Source organism: Lissotriton helveticus, chromosome 7 (assembly GCF_964261635.1).
Source record: "Lissotriton helveticus chromosome 7, aLisHel1.1, whole genome shotgun sequence".
Taxonomy (NCBI): domain Eukaryota; kingdom Metazoa; phylum Chordata; class Amphibia; order Caudata; family Salamandridae; genus Lissotriton; species Lissotriton helveticus.
The window spans coordinates 1,391,234,508-1,391,248,546 of record NC_136068.1 but is presented as its reverse complement, the minus strand read 5'-3'; the positions used below and the strand labels follow the sequence as shown (position 1 = coordinate 1,391,248,546).

Sequence of the window (14,039 nt, the reverse complement as noted above, 5' to 3'; positions counted from 1 at the left end):
GTGTAACATAAGTCTACAGCAGGCTTTTCCAACCAGTAGCTCGTGAGCTACTGGTAGCTCTCCATACCTATGAGTAGCTCTCCTGCGTGCAGCTAAGCCTTGTAAATTAGAAGTGTTTGCGTGGTTGAATTAATATACATATATCAAAACATAAAAGTGTGTATTTAAGATGAAAATGTGCATATTTTCAAAGCCAATAATTTCCTAAGAATATTTAAAACTGATAAACGATAATCATGCTGCATTGGGAGATTTATTGCTTTTATTATTACCTTGGTATTACTAACCTGGTGCCAGGGGCATTGCAGATGTGGCTATTATGTATTACTCTTGTAGAGGCATTCAAAATAGACAAAGCCTTTTTAGGTCTAGCCTGGGCAGCGCATGCGCTACTCTGTGGGGCATGCTGTACTGAGGTATAGCATAGAAGCTCCGCCCATCTTTTCAAGTGGCTACTGTTACTGCCCTTTCAAAATCGTTGCTTTTCATTCGTGACTAGGCTTAGTAGTCTCTCTTTGGTACCACCTTGTCTGCTTTTGTAACCTCCCAAAATGACTGGACTTTTTACTTGTGTTGTTACACTGTCCGTTTTATCTAGTCTACTTTATCTAGTCGGTGAGCAATATTTTCTTTAGCGATCTTCCCTATTCCACCCAGGACGTCGCAGTACGCCGCCACGTTTTATATTGTTATTAGTCATGTATTTTTTTAATTTCCAGCACGGACCGTTCTAACTGTAGAGGCTGCGCTTATTTATTTAATTTATGGCGCGGTCTGCTTTCACTTTAGTAGCCGAGCTTATTTATTTAATTTACAGCGCAACCGCTTTTACTTTAGCTGCCACACTACAAAACTGTTCTTTACTTATTTATTTTGACACTTTGTGTAAAAGCGCCCCATAAGCGCTTTCACTTTAATTTTGGCCGTTTTTTGTAAACAGTAACATAAGTCATGAATACAGTAAGCAAAGCAAGACAATGCCTATCTACACAATTATGGAATAAGGCACATTACATATCTCAAAGCATACAAGATCTATACATGTACAAGTTACATGGTTATAGGTGCTGTTGCTCAATGCTCATAGCCATACTCTGCCGTAGTTTATGTCCCAGATGTGGGTGTTGGGTTGGCGCAGGTTGTTAGGTCCTGCAGGCTGGTGTTAATTGTCCAATGTGTCTAGATTTGTTAGCCTCAATCGTTATGCTGCATAATCCTGCCCGGTTGTATCCTGATCCTCCGCCCTCAGGTAAGTAATCAGCGGATCCCATATGTCTCTAGGGTGGGAGGATGTTGGGAGAGGTTCAGCATGCATGCTTAGTTGGTCCCTACGATATATTATGTCTGTCATCCATTCTTCGAATTTAGGGGCCCGTCCTCTGCCCCATCTGCACGCCAACCGGCGCTTAGCAAGTAATAGTCCTAAGGAGACGAGTTTCCTGCAGGTGTTTGGTATGTCTGCTGTATAACCTAGTAGCGCTACTATGGGGGTCTTGAGGATGTTTAAGCCAGTCATTTTGGAGAGTGCTTCGAGTACCTCCTCCCAGTATTTGCCTATGGTCAGGCAATGCCATGCAAGATGTAGGAAGCCTGCCCCCTCCCTCATACAGCGCCAGCAGCGGTCGTCTTCCCTGAGATGGAGCTTGTGTAATTTGGTGGGGGTATAGTATGTTCTGTTCAAGAATTTAAAGTGTGCCTCCGTCTAAAGCATGCATGGAGGGCGGAAGGGTCAGATGTGGCGACACTACCGGAATATGCCCCATTAGAGGGGCGACTCCTTCAGGAGGAGATCCCAGCTTAGGCTATCTTGTATACATATAAAACGCTACTTAATAACATGCAGGATCACCTGGGCCCCCTCCAAACCAAATGGGAAAAGACCACTGGGGTGTTGGACGATCTCGACTGGGAGGCGGCACTCATGCATCCACGGGAGGTATCCATTAAGTTACGGTTGCGACTCATCCAATATAAAATATTACACCGTGTCTATTTTGATAGGGCAAGACTGCATAAAATTGGGCGAGCTCCAAGTCCCGAGTGTCTTCGCTGTCATGTGGATCGTGGAACATACATACACACTCTATTGGAATGTCCCAAAGTCCAAACGTACTGGGAAAAGATTGTGGCAGAACTGAATAATATACTAGAAGTCCAACTAGGGCTGGAACCGAAGTTTTTTCTTTTAGGGATCCCTACCGAAGTGGACATCCCGAGGCGCAAGCTTGTCTTAGCCAACTTAGGGTTGGTCGTGGCCAGACGAGACATTGCCAAATACTGGGGGGCCCCGCGACTACCCATCCTGACTGAATGGTGGGCGAGTCTTGATTTATACATGGTGGCGGAGCAAGTGACCTACAAGGCTATGGGCTGCCCACGGAAGTTTCGTAAAATATTGGCAGCATGGATCAACTATTATGATTTAGACATTGGGGGGGGAGGCAGGGGATGAGGACCTACTACAGGATGGACCGGGGAGGGGGCCTTGAATGTTGCGATGTCCCAGGACCCGCATGTGATGTAACTAACACCCTATATATCGGCTGTGCCCAGACCACCTGAATCTGGCTACTGCCTGGCTGGACGAGGATAATGTACCCTATTGTGTGCCTTGCCATGTTGATATGGATGGATATTTATTGTGCATTGTGTATTCATGCTTGCTTTGATGTTTTGGTTTTGTATTAAAAGGAAAAGCAAATTATATATATTTTTTTTAAATAAAAGAATTTAAAGTGTGTGATGCGTAAGCATGCTCGTAGTGATGTCCTCAGTTTGCAGGCAGCAGTACGTCCACTGCTTGTCCGGTAGTGGCTCCTCAATATCTGTATCCCAATCCCCTCAAGCACTGTGTGCTCCCTGCAGCCTCTCACCCAGCACGGCTCAATATATTCTCGATATAGCATGAGCAGGGTCAGCTAATTTCAGTGCTGTGTGTAGGGTTTAGCAGATCGGTGAGTCAATCGGGAACCCAGGGACGTTTGCCTGTATTTTGTGTTTTAGGCATATGTACAAGAATATCTCTAGCGGTGTGACCCTTTCACCCGATAATAGTTCCTGTTGGGTTTTGAAGTGTCCCGCCTGGTAAATGTCTCCCCACGTCTTAAGGGCATACTTCTGGAGCATGTCTCGACACGCCCCCTCCTGCGTGACTGGCGACCTGGGCAAGTACAGGAGCGGCACAAGCGGGGAGTATAACTCTGGTTTACCCACTATATTGGAGAGCTTCTTCTATGCGTAATTCGTGCAGCTCACTGTGTGGAATTTCACTCCCTCCCCATGGACTTTAGTGCCCAGAGAGGATTTCAGGGGTGCGGGCTGCATATATCCCTGTTCGATGGCTAAGTATTTATTTGAGTTTTATAAAGCGGGAACCAGACCCGTGAGGTATCAGAGCGCTTTACAGGATTGACAAGTGGAATACAAAAGACTTGGGAGGGGTGGCTACATTTGGGATGAAAAAAAAATGAGAAAAAAGGTAGATACATTATACAAGAAACAGGCGGTCACAAGAACCAGGTGGGATGCCCAGAGGTGCCGGGTAAGTATCATCCGGAGTAACCATGGAGCGGCCGTAATAGGAGGTAGAACAAAGTCGCTGAGGAGATTGTAGTGCAAGCGTTAGGAGAGAAATTTGTATTCAATGAGCGGTGTAGTGTGCCTGTGCATTAAGATAGTAGAGTTCCATATCTGGCGCTGCGAACCTGCCGCTAGAAAATGGTTGTGTTAAAACTTTCCAGCTTAATCTGGGCTGCTTACCCCCCATGCAAGTTTAATAAGTAGGGACCAGATTATATTGAAGAAATCTTGGCCTGAGTCATATGGTTTATTGACAAAATAAATAAAGTAGCTTAGGCAGAATGTCCATTTTCATTATTGCCACTCTCCCAGCTAGTGAGAGCGGCAATTTGATCCATCTGTCTACCCATGACCGGATGTTTTCTATTGATGTGCCATAGTTGGCACATTGTGTTCCATCGTTGTCTCTGGTGATGGCCACCCCTAAATACTTGACTTCCTGATCGCACCAGCTTAGCGGGTAGTCTGGAGTAAATCTTGCAGTGTGGGGAGTGAGGAGAAAAATCTGGGATTTGGTCCAATTTAGTTTAATGCCAGATAATTCACCAAATCGAATGAATTCTCTAAGAATCGGATTGAGCCTGATGCTGGGGTTTCGGAGGGATAGAGCAATATCGTCAGCATGGAGCGATTTCAATATCTGGCTGGATGGATATGGTATGCCAGGTTCCCTGTGATTCTGTCTGATTTTTGGGGGAAGTGGTTTAATGGAGAGGACAAATAACAGGAGGGGCAATGGGCATCCCTGTCTCGTGCCTCCAGCCTGCTCTATAGCAGTTTGATCCACCCCAGAAATGGGCAGGGGGGAGGCCCATTCTGCCCAGTATTGAGAACATATTGTCTCATTCAAGGAAATCAAATGCCTTGGTAGCGTCCAGAAAGATTCCTGCGGCAGAGTCATCAGAGTCTATGTCGTGTAGCAGTGCGAGTGTGGTTCTACGGTTATGTGACTTGGCCCTTCCCGGGACGAACCCAGCTTGGTCCGGTAGGACCAGCTCTTCCATCAAGAATGAGAGTCTGTTTGCTATAACCTTGGCGAAGATTTCAGTGTCGCAATTAATAAGCGATAGTGGTCTGTAGGCATCACAGTTGGTTGCCTCTTTACCAGGTTTTAGAAGCAAGATTATTTTGGCCTGACGGATCGTTGGAGGAAGAATGCCGCTTTCCGAAGCCTCCTCAAAGACCAGCTTAAGTATTGGAACCAGCAGATTGATGTAGACTTTGTAGAAGTCAACAGGGAGCCCGTACAGGCCAGCCAACCTGCCTGATCGCAGCACCATAATGGCTGAGCAGATTTTGTCTTCCTCGATATGTGCTGATAGAAATTCTCGCCTTGAGTCATTAATCCACCCCAGTGCTGTATCCTCGAAATAGGAGGCCACATCAAGTATTTGGTTCTTACAGGTACGGTAGAGCACCGAAAGTGATTGGAGAATAGGTCTAGTTGCGAGCTAATAATATTATTAGTACAAACAAAGTCCAGAGCACACATGAAATCTTTTCGTGAGGGTAATCCCATTATGTCAATAAAGATAAGATCGCACAACACATTGTTCTTTCCATTGGTTTTTATAGGTGAAAATGGTCCTCCTATCAAAGGAGACCGAGGGAACATGAAACCAGCCAACAGGTGTTTCGTCAAAACGGATATTCGGGGGACCGGTGATAATTCCAACCCGGTCCTAGTCGGGATAAATTCAAAAAAAGGGGGCCACCTGTGGCCGAAAGCGTAAACGTGAGCCAAGATCCACAAAAGAGGCAGGTAATGCCGTCTATTGTTCAAGGGGGGCTGTAAGCCGAATTCTGGAGAGCAGCGCGAAGTGTTGCCGGATGCGGAAACCGCATCTTACGCTTTCGGCCACAGGTGGCACCCTTTTTTTTTTAATTTAACCCGACTAGGACCGGGTTCGAAGTATCACTGGTCCCCCGATACCGCCCCCCTTTTACACTGTTTCAGCCCTGAAGAGTCACGGGTGAATACCAGTTTTGACGAAACACGTGTCGGCTGGTTTCATGTTCCTCGGGTCTCCTTTGATAGGAGGACCATTTTCACCTATAAAATCCAATAGAAAGAACAATGTGTTGTGCGATCTTATCTTTATTGACATAATGGGATTACCCTCACGAAAAGATTTCATGTGTGCTCTCGACTTTGTTTGTACTAATAATATTATTAGCTCGCAATGATTTTTACTGAACACAAGTAGCTCTTACTGCTAAAAAGGTTGTAAACCCCTGGTCTACAGTTTGTGGCATGATGGAGAAGCCTGCAAGGGCAGATATTCATGCACAGAATTGTTCACGGTGCAGTTTACAATTACACATAGCTTTATCTTGCACTTTTAAGCATGCATATGCATTTTTAATACATTAGTAGGTCGCGCTTTTAAAATACGAGCGCCAAGCTATTTATTGGCTTTGCTTAACGTTCATTTGCATTGTCTCGCTCCCACACTCTATTTTTATTTACTGCTTCGAAATGGCCGACAGCCATTTCAGTCCAGTAAAGTAACAATAAAGAAATAACGTGTACATGTACGAGAAATACAGACGCAAGCAGCCCGACAGAACTCTGCAGTTGCTGTGCACTTGGAAATGTTCAATTTTAAATAAATTATGAAGGGAGGGGAGCACATACCGCGCAGGGGGTACGGTGGGCGGGGTGAGAAGATACAAATGATCAACATGTCTGCAAGAAAGGGAAGGCACTACTCCAACGCTAGGCAGATACCAATACTTGACAACTCTGTTAGTCAATGCCTAAATGCAGCTGAACCAGAGTAGACAATGCCTGAAACCGGCCGTCCAAAAGCCCGTTTCGGTAGTTGCATGTGTAAGTTGTGGGATTTCAACTGCTCTTGCCAAGGCAGCTGTAGCTGTCCGTAATAAAGACCTAAAAATCAAGACGGAAATAATGCATGAATCGGAAATTACTGAGAAACGTGCCCAACATCTTATGAAAATGGGTATTGTGCCCTTCATTCATTTTTATCTGCACTAGAATTATTAACATTTCATTAGCTCCAAATAAATAATTGAAACAAACAAAAAAAAAACAGGAAGAGTCCGTTTTGCACAACACCAGATAATCGGCCACATCCAAGAGATTAAAAAAAATAGGCATTTTACAGTAACAACATTAAAAACACTACACAGAAGCAGAGGTCAACCTTAAACGTTTTATGTTATAGTCTACAGAACTTGATTATTTGGCTGCCATTTTTGCACAGGTTATCTTTTATGTTTTGCCTGCTTCAAAATAAAAGCTGATTTCTTTACTTTTGAAGGGAAAATTCAGATTTTTATCTCCACCACTGTTGCTGTAAGTACATTGCATAAACACATGGGCATAGTGGTTGGAAAAAAACTGTATAATTCTAATATGACAAAATACTACGAAGTTTCACAGAAGGCTCACTCAGTCTTAGCAGGTTCTGGGTTATGTCTCATTAGCAAGAAAGCTAAAAATCGCATTACTTTCTTTGGGACTGCCATCATTATGCCCAAGATTAATAAAATTCTGTTGCAATTATGTTCTTGAAAAGCCCCACTGAGTATTCTAGCCATTTACTGGAAGCAATTGAAGATTTAAAAAAAATCTACACTACATAAAAGCGTTACCTTTAAATACCTGCAGTCTACAGATGTCTAGATCGAAGACTCCCACACCCGCCACTATTATGAAAATCGAAATATTCACTTAAGGCATTAAGTACATTTGACGTTATTTAATGCTGGGGAGCAACTGTTTTTAAAAATCAAATATATTTAACTAACTAATGATGATTAACGTTTACCAGATTGGCCAATCTAAAACAATACCAATCTTTATTATCTTTAATGTTTTTGCAAAATTTGCAAAGACTTGTGTTTTCTTTTTAATTTCAAAAGTTTTTATTGGTAGTTTCAGAATAAACAAAAAGGGAAAAATGCTGACAAGTTTATATAATGGTACATGAAAGCAAAGAATAAATGGAAGTAGTGGCTATAACGTTGACAATTGAATGTAAGACAATAAGTACAAATAATCAGTAGCCTAACATAACACAACGTAACTAAGGAAATCATAAAATAGAATGTACATATCGTGACAATAGGAGTAGTAGTATCAAACATCAAACATTTGGTCTACAGGTTGATGAAGCTTCTGACTTGTGTTTTTGGGTGTCAGCGGTCAAACATCGATACGGGAAGTGATCACAGGTGCTCTCAGAGTAGAATTTATCACCCATGGTCTTGTTAATGCGGTCTCTGTGATATTTTTCCATTAGGGAAGGAAAAGTCACAAAGCTCTGTAGAAGATGAAGTGAGATTTATGCCAGCTTCACAAATAATCCCCGAATGGAGCAAGTGTTTTGTCTTTAGTTGATGATATATAATTGAGGGCGAATGAATACCCTGGTTTTGTATTTCAACTCAAGCTTGATCATAGGTTATACTTTTTTCTTGCGATGCACACAGATCCAAAACGTTCGACATGGCTTCTTTGGTAACCACTTTCAGTTTTGTTTGTATGTCAGGTACCTCTAGAATTGAGTCATGTGCATGCCATGATTTCTTCCATAGGCAGCCCTCGGTATAAGCCAACGCTATTGCAGTAATCTTCAGTCTTCTTCAATGTTGCTCTTCCTCATCCACATCCATTGTTGAGAATGGCAATGTAAAGTCTTTCAATGCCTTCTTCTTTGACTAATTGTGACCATTCTGAACCTCGAATGCTTCTTGGGGTTGTGAATGGAAGCCTCCATTGTGCAATGAACCCAGTGCTACGGTTTTATGTAGAATGATGGGGCCAGATTGCGATGACGGAGGGAAAAGTCCAGCTGTCACGTTTTCGGAGGTCCTCCTGCCTGCTTCGCTGGCGGTCGGACCACCCAATCAGGAAGGGAGCAGGAACACAACCTCAGGACAGGGGCCACCACATTTTCTGTTCTAGCGGCAGTAGAGGCGGCCCATGGAGGGGGCCCGTGCAGCTCATTGCCAGCCCAGTCAGGACCTGCCTTTCTGCCAACCTGTTCCTGGGGGGGACACCCCCATGCGAAAGTTGGCACAAAGGCAGGTAATAAGCCGAATTAATGGCTCGAGGGCTAATGTGCCCATGTGTAATGTAGCTGGTGCTCATTTCGTACTTTCCAATGTCTTCATTATCAGGTGCATGCAATGTTTCGCTTGCACAACAGAATGCAAGGAAACAGTGTGCCTGAATGGCTTTTGGCTCATTTCCAGATCCGAATCGTGCTGCCGCTTAGACTTCGCCACCCACACACTGCCAGCCCCGCAGCGCACTCCTAATACTGCGGACGGGATGCCACTGGATTGGCGGTGTTTTTTGGACCTCGGCCACAGCAGGCTAGCAGTAAGGTAAACAGGTCCATAGTCTTTCAGCACAGAGACGTCTGACTCGCTCAACCCTTGGTGCCATCACAACATGCTAAACAAATATTGCATACTGAGGAGGTCTTTTAATGGATAGCATTTTACAGCACCAGCAGAAACTACATAGGGCATGTTCCTTATTCTTGAAATAAAATTCCATCAAAGTAATTCTTATACAACCATATACTGTTCACAAATTATGTGTCGAGAACGGTCTTTTCTTGTGCTTGGTTATGGCCAGTGTTGTGTTTTATTCTATGCTCCTGATGGAAGCATTTTGACTTCTGCTTAGTTCAGGATGGTAGAGTATATGTTGTTCTAGTCATGCCTTGTAACTGAAGAAATATTTTAAGAACGAAAAAGCGTAACAGCAATTTCCTAGACTCAACACTAATGGTGTAGAAGCATACACAGAGTTCTACTGAAGAAAACATACTGCGAACCCTGATGTCCATGCCACCCTCTTTCAGTTCAATATAGACGTCCACAACCACCATTCCCAAAGCAAAGCCCAATAAATTAACGTCCTAAGAGGAAAGAAAAGGAAGTCCCAAGGACAAAGGGTGGAAGAGAAAAACAGGTGCAGTGCAGGTGCCTAACAGTGCAGCAGCAATGTGTCAAGTGGCAGTGTGGTAGGCCAGTGTCCCAGAAAAGCGAAGGGTCAGAGATTGCACCATACCCGTTGATACTATCCTCATCTACAGTGCCAAGTGCTTGGATTCCACCTCTTGCCCCAACACGTGTAGGCAATGTGAAAGTAGTAAAAACAGGAGGATACTGAATTTAGGGCACTACCTGTTCGTATAAACAAGAGAAGCACTAGGTTTCTTATTCACTTTGAGAAAAGAACAAGCATTGGCAAAGCCAATGGGTCCCATACTGGGGCAAATTGGTTTTATCAATGTTTCAAGCCATGCTGCACAGCATCTCAAATGCTGTGCAGCATGGTTCTAAAAACAACAAATAAAAAAAAGCCTACAATGCGACCGCCCACCATTTTGTAGGTGCACACATGACGCCTATAAAATGATGCAAGTGCTCTTTTCCTCATTTTGTTTGCTGATCCGATTTGGATTGGTAAATTTAAAAAAGGGTTCGCCAAATGGGAAGAAGCAACACGGAGGAGAGGGAAAACTATGCAGAGGGCAGGGGTCACAAGCAAGACAAAGGGCAGGGAACAGGGGGGACCAAGCAACATGGAGAGCAGGAGGGCAAGCAACACAGGAGGGGAATAAACATGGCGGGTACGTGTGACAGGAAACAACGAGGAGTAAGTGGGGGAAGGAAGATGGAGGGCGCAGTGGGATGGGGAGCAAACTGATCACTGTGTGCCACATGGAATGGGGGTGGTGGGGGAGATAAGCACAGGAAAGTTAGACAGAAGCCCCTGGGCAGGATAATAGCAACACAAGATTGGTAGAATGGGAAAAATACACACAGGTGTCTGCTGGAAAATACATGCACTCTAGTCGAGTGCTTAACAAAAACAAAACAAAAAAAACAAAAAAAAGGGAGCGTTCGAAAATGGAGCAGAGGAAGGACACAATAATGCGTCCATGCTCCAGAGGAGTGACAAACACACGAAGAGGAAGTGAAGCCTGCATATGCTAACGAATGTGACACTTGCAAATTAAATTGACAATGAAGCCAAATAATGGTAAGCAACAAGCATTCTTTAAGCCCACTGTAACATAACAAGCCCTAAAAAGCAGTCACAGACATTGGAAAAAGGAGTTATGAGTCAGGTATTAAATGCTCTAGTTTCTGGTCAACCTGGATAATGAACTTCAGAATATAATTCAAACGATCTACCTATATTATGTTAACAAGTGAGCAAAACTGGTTCGGTTTTTTTAAACCGTCATACAGTATTTCACCAACAAAAGCAACCCATTATGTATTTTTGTTCACGTGCGGCAACTGACGAGTTATCAAGAAAAGAAACATTATTGTGGGGCTTTAAAAGGTACAATAACAGTCTTCCACCTTAAAAATAGGAAATCAAATGCACTATGAACCTAAGGGCACTACTTTTCACTTAGACGGATGTTTGTGTAGTGAAGCAATCCAGAGCGCACACACTATATTCGATGGTAGTGCAAACTTGTCCTGTGACAAAGGAACCTCGTCATTGTCATGATTAATTATGGTCAACAGGACATAGTCTATTGATAATAATTAATTTAACTAGCTCTACTGCATTAATGTTACTTCCTGCGTGTTATGCCTGAAAGAGAATGTGTTAACTAAAGGCCTAATTGCAGACTTTGGAACGAAAGGTTCGGAGTTATAATTCCAACTTCGGAAACTGACCAAACAAATTATATGATTCCGATAAAATTTTAAATAAGGGTAATAAATGGTGTAATGTAAATACATGTAAAGTAAAAAAAAACAACGGTAGATTGTGCTGTATGTGTCCATACCATCATCCTAACTTCGTGCATAGTAATGCTGTCCAAACTTTTTTTTCGCTGGGTAGCACTTCGAAGCTAGTTGTAACTAGTTCTATGCTATATCACACCCAAGAAACATAACATATACATAAAAGATGAAAGCTCCGAATCACAATTTCGATAGGCTACCCCCACAAGTGCATCACATGAAGCGTTTTAAAGTGGTAAAGAATAACCAGGACTCAAATGAGTGCACGGCCCTGGTCAATAATTGAAAAGCTATGCTGTGAAGGAATGGCATGTGATTATGAACCTTGAAGGGAATTTCCGCCTTTTACCTGAAAACTCAGGTTCTGCAAGTTCATCTGTACCAAATCGGGGTAACAGAGCATCCCCTTGTCTGCCTGCAAAGGGGAGACAGAGATAAAACTTAAGTGAGCTAGAACAGCACATCCTCCACCCCCCATTTCAGGTGAAAAAAGACAGTCTAAGTAATGTGAAAAAATTACATTAGTGCACAAAAACGCTATAACAAAACATCCAAATACGTGTTACTGAGCTCCTGGAAAGGTACAGAGAAACTTCAAAAACGTGAACGTTAAGGTAGGAAATGAAATTAAATGATATGCACTGCAATGCTCTTCGGCAGGGACTGAAAGAAGCATTTTTTTTTCATCCAGATTTATATAGCGCGAACTTGACCCGAAGGTATTGGAGCGCTTTATATGAGCACCAGTTACGTTACACAAGGACATATTAATTTCTTGGTAGGCACGGCAAGATTAAATGATTTGCCCAGAATCACAGTAAGCTGAGCCGACGCCGAGGCTGGACCTGGTTCCCCAGCTCCAAAGTCGGCAGCTCTGGCCATAAGGCCACAACCTCTCCCCAGCATTAGCAGTTCCACCGTTAATTTGGTCATCAGTACAATTATGAAGCCGACATTTGTTCATAAAGATATAACGTGCTATGGTATTGCTGTGTTTTAAAAACAAAGATTATTATAGGGAAAGGATAATGCATAGTAAGTATGGACTGGGAATAAAGTCAAACGTCTGAGTTGAAGCCTTGGGCTTAGTCCCTTCCAGTTCAATAAACATAAGCGATTGGTCCCCGACCTCTTGAATCAAACTGCTATTGTAAATCAGATAAATAACATTTTACACGTATTTCATGAAATCTTTTAAGATGCGTTCATTCATTCGATTTTTGAGAGTAATAACAAAGAAAGAGCACTCGATAAAGATGTGACAGACCATGTACGGAATGGATGTGGCACTCCTACTTGAAAACCGTACACTGCACGTCTTACAGGACAATTGCACTTCTAAACACAGATCCTAAATTCTATTTGAAGATCCTGGCTAAAAGACTGAACAGCCAGGCAAACTTCTGATAACATAAGGAGAACTGTTTATCTTGTGAAAAACTTCGAGTTAAAAAGACACCTTTGTCAATCCTGGCACTAGTTGGAGAAACAGATTTCAACAGGGTGAGCTGGCCCTAATAAAAGCACATAATGCCATAGACTTATGGTCAATAGAATTCTTTCAAACAAATCTGTTATGAGGATGGTTACTAGACAGGGGGGCCTAATGTCACCTTTGCTGTTTGCCATGACAACAGAACCTCTTACACTTGCGATATGGCACTCTCCAGAAAAACGACAACTAGTATTTGGTTGGATCTCACTTTTCACCAATACTTTCTTATTCTGCCTAACTAACCTCGTCAAAACTATTCCCCCTCTGCTGACCTTATTATTATTGATTATTAATAGTGCAAATGGACAGAGCAACATGAGACAGCATTAAAGAGTGAACCTTTTTCAATATCCGAGAGCATTCAGTAAAAGAACTCCAAGTCCATATAACAACAATCATCTCAGACATCTTTGGGGCCAACATATCCCCCTATAAAACAGGATCTTCATAGCTAGCATGACCTTTTTATCTCTTGGCTGCGAAGAATAGCCACTATAAAAATCATTGGTAAAGCCAAACTGTCTTCCTATTGGGACCTACTTGCTAAATATAACAAAAAAAAGACAAAAAGCTGTTGGCGCAGCCGAAAACATAATTTGTAGGGGCACACACCATGCATGCACGCATACAAAATTAAGTGGCAACTGTTACTGATCAGAGTTGGATTGTTAACTAAAATGAAAAAAGAAAACAGTTTTTTTGTTTGTAAAGTGAGCACGGGGGAAGGGGAGAAAGGAAACAGGGGGGGTGGGTGAAACAACATGGGAGAAAGTGGGGGACCGACAAAAGCAAAATGAGGGAGTGTGGGGGTAACAAACATAAAAGCAACACAAGGTGTGAAGAACGGGAAAGTAACAAAAGGCGCGGGTGGAGAGAGGCAGTGAGAATAAGTATATTGGCAATAGAGAGCAACACTGGGAAAGAAGTACACAAGGAAGACAGCTTGAATACAGACGCACTCTCTCATGGAGTACTTAACAAATAGGAACAAGTAACACACCTACCGTAAATTTCTTTTCTAGTGGATGCTCCATCTAACCGCAAATTTCTCACTTTGAGATTACCCCCAGGCACTTGACTGGATCTGGAGAATTTTATTTAACAATTCCTCCGTGCGGCTCAGTGTTAGATATGTCCCACCCTAGATGTGACTGTGGGGACCCTGCACAGCCACCTCAGCGTGCTAACACCGAGTCTTAGTAAT

General features: G+C 43.0%; 1 protein-coding gene across 6 annotated transcripts in view; it reads right to left on the bottom strand.

The window, feature by feature from the left end:
* The window catches only part of WDR45B (WD repeat domain 45B), an 830,957-nt gene that overhangs the window by 534,624 nt on the left and 282,294 nt on the right, over positions 1 to 14,039 (bottom strand). For 5 of the 6 annotated variants that reach the window (XM_078654712.1, XM_078654713.1, XM_078654715.1 and 2 more), the window contains exon 3: positions 11,690 to 11,755. The exons of the other annotated variant lie outside the window; for it this stretch is intronic. In XM_078654712.1, the coding sequence (XP_078510838.1) occupies positions 11,690 to 11,755 (66 nt within the window). The remainder of the gene's footprint in view (positions 1 to 11,689; positions 11,756 to 14,039) is intronic. 6 annotated transcript variants of the gene reach the window in all.